The sequence below is a fragment of the Oreochromis aureus genome, linkage group 17 (genome assembly GCF_013358895.1).
Source record: "Oreochromis aureus strain Israel breed Guangdong linkage group 17, ZZ_aureus, whole genome shotgun sequence".
NCBI classification, from domain to species: domain Eukaryota; kingdom Metazoa; phylum Chordata; class Actinopteri; order Cichliformes; family Cichlidae; genus Oreochromis; species Oreochromis aureus.
In genome coordinates this window covers 3,148,155-3,153,090 of record NC_052958.1, presented here as the reverse complement: position 1 = coordinate 3,153,090, position 4,936 = coordinate 3,148,155, and the positions used below count along the sequence as shown (strand labels likewise).

At 40.4% G+C, this 4,936-nt stretch overlaps 1 protein-coding gene across 1 annotated transcript; it reads left to right on the top strand.

Annotated features, from left to right (window-relative positions):
* Positions 1 to 3,689: 3,689 nt before the first annotated feature.
* LOC116331623 (cornifelin-like) lies at positions 3,690 to 4,736 on the top strand. The gene is made up of 3 exons (XM_031754359.2): positions 3,690 to 3,790; positions 3,915 to 4,102; positions 4,380 to 4,736. Exons 1-3 carry the CDS (start codon positions 3,724 to 3,726, stop codon positions 4,608 to 4,610), a joined length of 486 nt encoding a protein of 161 aa, XP_031610219.1. The 5' UTR covers positions 3,690 to 3,723; the 3' UTR covers positions 4,611 to 4,736.
* Positions 4,737 to 4,936: the final 200 nt, after the last annotated feature.

The window sequence follows — 4,936 nt, the reverse complement described above, 5'->3', positions numbered from 1 at the left end:
TGCCGCCATGACCACCCCGTTCCCTGAACGTAAAAGCTTCGCAATTTAACATCACAAAGGTCTTTAGATTCCACACACAGGAGATCGCGTAAATCTAATGAAATCCCTTGGAGGAGTTCGTCAAAGTATGAGGCCTGAAAAGAGGGAAAATGTCGCCAAATTTACACATTAATTTTAAAATGGCTGACTTCCTGTTGGATTTGGGATATTGCTCCAAGAGACTTTTTTGTACATCTTGATATCTCCAATAAGCTTGCCAGGTTTCAAACTCATACATAAAACACAGAGCAGGGGCTGTTGTTTTGAAATTTTGTAGGGGCGCTGTGGAGCCATTTTGCGCTCTTCAAGGAAAATGAACATATAAAAAGAAATCCCTCATCACATTAGAGGTGTGCGCCAAATTTCAAGACTTTTAAACTTTTCAAGCCCCTCAAAAGCCACTTCATCTTTCATGGTGAACTGCGTTGCCACCAGGGTGCGCCGTTCAGTTTATAGTCACAATTTTCTCACTGAAGCATCAAGAGGGACTGATGGTGATATTCACCGCTTTTGAGGTGGCCACGATGAACCTGTGAAAATCAGTACAACAAAATGAAAGACATGACATTTCCTGGTGCCACTAGGTGGCGCTCTACGTATTCCTGACAATGGGCATATCAATCTGTTCAGGGCGGGTCTGACATCATCCCTGTAAAATCTGGTACTGATCACATTGGATTTCATTGAGTTACACTAATTTGTTTCTTCATGGCGAGACCTCAATGTTCGCCATGCTGCTGGGGTCACACCCTTCAGCGAAAACTCACAGTTTTCTCTGTAACCCAAGACCAACTCCTTAAGGCTTTCCTGGAGAAATTTGAGGCTGCAGATGTCACCCATTACAATACTGTACCCCAAAGTGTAAAACATGACATTTCCTGTTCCCACTAGGTCGCGCTGTCCCTGATGTCAAATATGGCAGTTGAAATATGTTCAGGGGTGGAGCCTTATCATATGTGTCCACTTTGGTCAAGGTCGGACAATGTATGACAGAACGAGAGGCAATAAGATTTTCATGGCGAGTCATCGAAATTCGCCGTGGCGCCACAGCCTCACCGTAACCCGAAAACTCAAAAGCTCTGCAATTTAACATGGCCCAGGTGTGTAGTTGACACTGACCAAATATGAAGCTTGTCCGATGAAATTCCAATGAGGAGTTCGCAAAAGTTCGAGGCGTGGAAATGGCAAAATTAGAGCCAAATTGTCACCTTCACTTCCAAATGGCGGACTTCCTGTTGGGTTTGCGTCAATGGTCCCACTGACTTTTTTGTTCGTCTTGGCATGATACACATCTGTGCCAAATTTCATACATGTAGCTAAAACGATGTGTTCGTAGGGCTGCATTTAACAAGGCATAGGTGGCGCTACAGAGCCATTTCCCAGTGCTCATATGTAAAACCATTAAAATACAAAATTTTTCACCAGACCTGACGCGTGTGCAAAATTTCATGAGTTTTCGAGCATGTTAAAGCCCTCAAAAAGGCCCTTCTTTTGCCTGAATAATAATAATAATAATAATAATAATAATAATAAGAAACAGAGCAGATACAATAGGGCCTTCGCACAGTCAGTGCTCGGGCCCTAATAATAAGAAGAAGAAGAAGAAGAAGAAGAAGAAACGGAGCAGATACAATAGGGCCTTCGCACTCTCGGTGCTCGGGCCCTAATAAGGTCTGGGTATGCTTCACTGAGTGAAAGATCCCTCTTACTTAGAAGCCTGGAAGATGAAGGCATCATATTCAAGGATCCAGCTTAGTCCAAGGCCATGTTGAAGAGGTCAAGAGTCTGTCCCAGTGTCTAAGTCCTACTCAAGCTGTGATGCAGCCATCATCTTGCTTCTGATTTGAAGCAGTTTTGTGTAGCTGTAAATTTGACTTAGCTAATAGAGACTAACAGCCTCCATTTCTGTAACTAGTGAGGTCAGATCATCGTCAGCGTCCAGATAACAAATTCCTTTGATTCTTCTGCTACTGTGCTTCTATTATTTGATTGTTTCCGCCCTTGTTCAGGTTCAGTTTGGGGTTTTATTTCCTTTTCCCCTGTCCTTTCCTGTCCTGTCCTGTCCAAATCTCGGACTCTCCACCATTTGACTATAGAACTGAAGAAGCTTCTCGGATACGAGGTGAAACATCTTCAAGCAACTTAAAGAAATTAAGGTACTTTCTTTCCAAGCTCCTTAGACTACAGTGACCTGGATGACTGAGAACCTTCACAGACAGTAAATAATAATAATAATAATAAATACATGTTAATGAACAGCACACAGTACTAACAATGCCAGATACATCTAGAGGCAGTAGCCAACCGAGGTAGCGTGAGTCTGTGAGTACCTGCTTGTACAGCTGTGTGGGTGAGTGCGCTTGTACTCAAAGGTTAAAACACAATGGCCATGAAGGACATTGTTGAATGGACTTTGAGTTTCATTTTTCCGTTTCCATGCTTCAGGCTTTGCAGTGTTATTTGTGTTGACTCAGCTGAATGAAACTCAATCCAAAGAGCATCCGTTCAGTCATTAAGAGGTGCGCAGAGGGTGTCCAGCACGAGCAGGTAAGACCTTCCAGTTTTCTACAACTCATTTCACATCAACTTAGTGATTAGTACTCAGTCGTTTGTACCATGACACTAGAGGCAGTTTGTACAGAAAAACCTTTCACTTTTTAAATTCTTGGATTACATGTGTGTTCAGGCAGTGTGTTTTGTATATTAGTCCTCTTCGGAGAAACAGAGGCCATCATGAGGGTGTGACTGTAAAACGCTAAGGTTTATTTAAACTGAAACAAAAAAGACTCAAATGTATTTAACAGTATAGAAGTTCTTACAAAGAGAGCGGTATACTTTATAGAGTTTTGTTTTTTAATTATTATTCTGAAAGGCAAACCACATGCCGAACTCCAAATTCTAAGCTGTCTGTTCTAGAGGGCAGTTAAAGTTAAACTGTCTGAACTGATGTTTCAGAGGTGAAACGTCCTCAAGAAACTTAAGTCCAGACGCTTTTCTTCCCAGGCTCCTTAGACCATGATGACCTGGATGACTGAGAGACAGTTAAAGTATATTAAACTGTCTGAACTGTAAGCGTAACAGACTTTCACTTCCAAACCAGTCTACATATTCTGTTCAGGAGAGAGTTGTTTACCCACGCATTACTGTACTCGTGTTTCAAATTACGCAAGCCATCTTTTTGAGATATGTCAACCATGTATTGCTGTTTGTTTGAAAGTCACTTGGATGTGTGTAGAAAGCTTGTTCTTCCTACATCCCCAAATGCTTGTTCATTGTAGATGTTTGGGTGTTTCTCTCTATTATGCTGCAGAATTTTTACCTTGTTATATAAAATGTCTTGTGAATTATGGATATATTAATCAAGCTTAATTGAAGAATTAAAAATGACCACAATATCCTTAACAGGCTCTTTGGTTTCATTTCTATGTGCATGTGTCCACAGTTTTAGTTTCTTCAGTATATTGTTTATTCAACCGAATACATTTTTCATTACTCTGAGAAAAAGCACTCTAATAGGGTTGTCCTTACAAAAGTAATCTTTGCAAACAGAAAAGATCGACAGCATATAGTCCTCCAAAATTTGGACTTACATTTAATTTGTACGTATAATTTTCACTTTGACTTTTTCTGCTTCTCAACTTTCACAGAGCGATCGTTCAGTGTGTTGGTGAAGTTCAACTTACAATGGCAGAAAAACCCTTGACAGACTGGGACAGTGGTCTCCTTGACTGCTTTGAGGATACAAATACTTGTAAGAAGCCAGTAAAATTTGATTGTCTCCTAAATTATATTTCTATTTTCAGGATTACAGGTTTTTTCTCATTTGTCTTTTGAGACTTGTTATCACTTTGTTGATGTGTTTCTGTGTTTTTCAGGCTGCTATGGATTCTGGTGCTGCCCCTGTCTCGCCTGCACTGTTTCAGGAAGATTTGGAGAGGACAACTGTCTCCCTTTATGTGATATAATCGGCCCTGGAGTATTAGCAGCCTTTGGGATACCTGTTTGTGTTCCTCCTGCAGTTTTGTCTTTAAGAGCTGCCATGCGAAACAGATATGGCATCAAGGTATGAACCATGAGACGAAGACATGAATTCAAAGCTGGACTTAAGTGGGAATTACAAGTCTCATTCACTAAATCAAAAACATCCATATTTGATTTCAACTATGATTAAATGTTTTTTGTCAAACATTCACACACATACTCAGTATCTGCTGCAAGGATATTGTGACATGTGGACCAGCAGAGCCAGGGACTGATCTACCAAACTTCTGGTTGGTAGATGACCTGCTCTTCCACCTGAATTACACCACATCTGTAATGCTTGTATTGTCTTTCTGCAGGGCTCTCTCTGTAAGGACATTGCAATTTCCTGTTGCTGCTGCACGTGCTCCTGGTGTCAGATGCATCGCGAGTTAAAGCATCGCAAGAAAACTCCAACTGTTGTCAACATACAGAATAACACTGTTGTCAACATGCAGCCTATTCCAACTGTCCAGCCAGGAGTAATGATGATGCCTGCACAACCAGTTGCAACTGGTTTCATGACTCAACCAGAAGTGATCATTCACTAAAAGTGAAACTGAGAAATCTGATGTTACTCAGGGTATGTACTTGTAAAAGCAGAGAATGTAATCATTTAGTATGCTAAATCCTTACTATTGACTTCCTACTTATCAAGAAATGATGGAAATGATAATTCGCCCATTTGAAGTTTGGTTACAAATGTAGATGTACGTTATTGTTTACATAATAACAATATTTTACTGACTCAATAAAAACAATCAGAGATCTGGACGCCATTTTTGTAGTCTTATCCTACTTTTCTGAGACTTTTCTTCTCAAATGAGTGATTCAATTCTAAAAATCAAATTCTAAAAACTGCAAAGACTTTTACAGG

Bases quoted from the DNA above. Each gene is read 5' to 3' on its own strand.
- LOC116331623 (XM_031754359.2), top strand. From the start codon at position 3,724: ATGGCAGAAAAACCCTTGACAGACTGGGACAGTGGTCTCCTTGACTGC. The intron at 3,791-3,914 runs GTAAGAAGCCAG...TGTGTTTTTCAG, and splicing joins CTTTGAGGATACAAATACTT to GCTGCTATGGATTCTGGTGC. The intron at 4,103-4,379 runs GTATGAACCATG...GTCTTTCTGCAG, and splicing joins GAAACAGATATGGCATCAAG to GGCTCTCTCTGTAAGGACAT.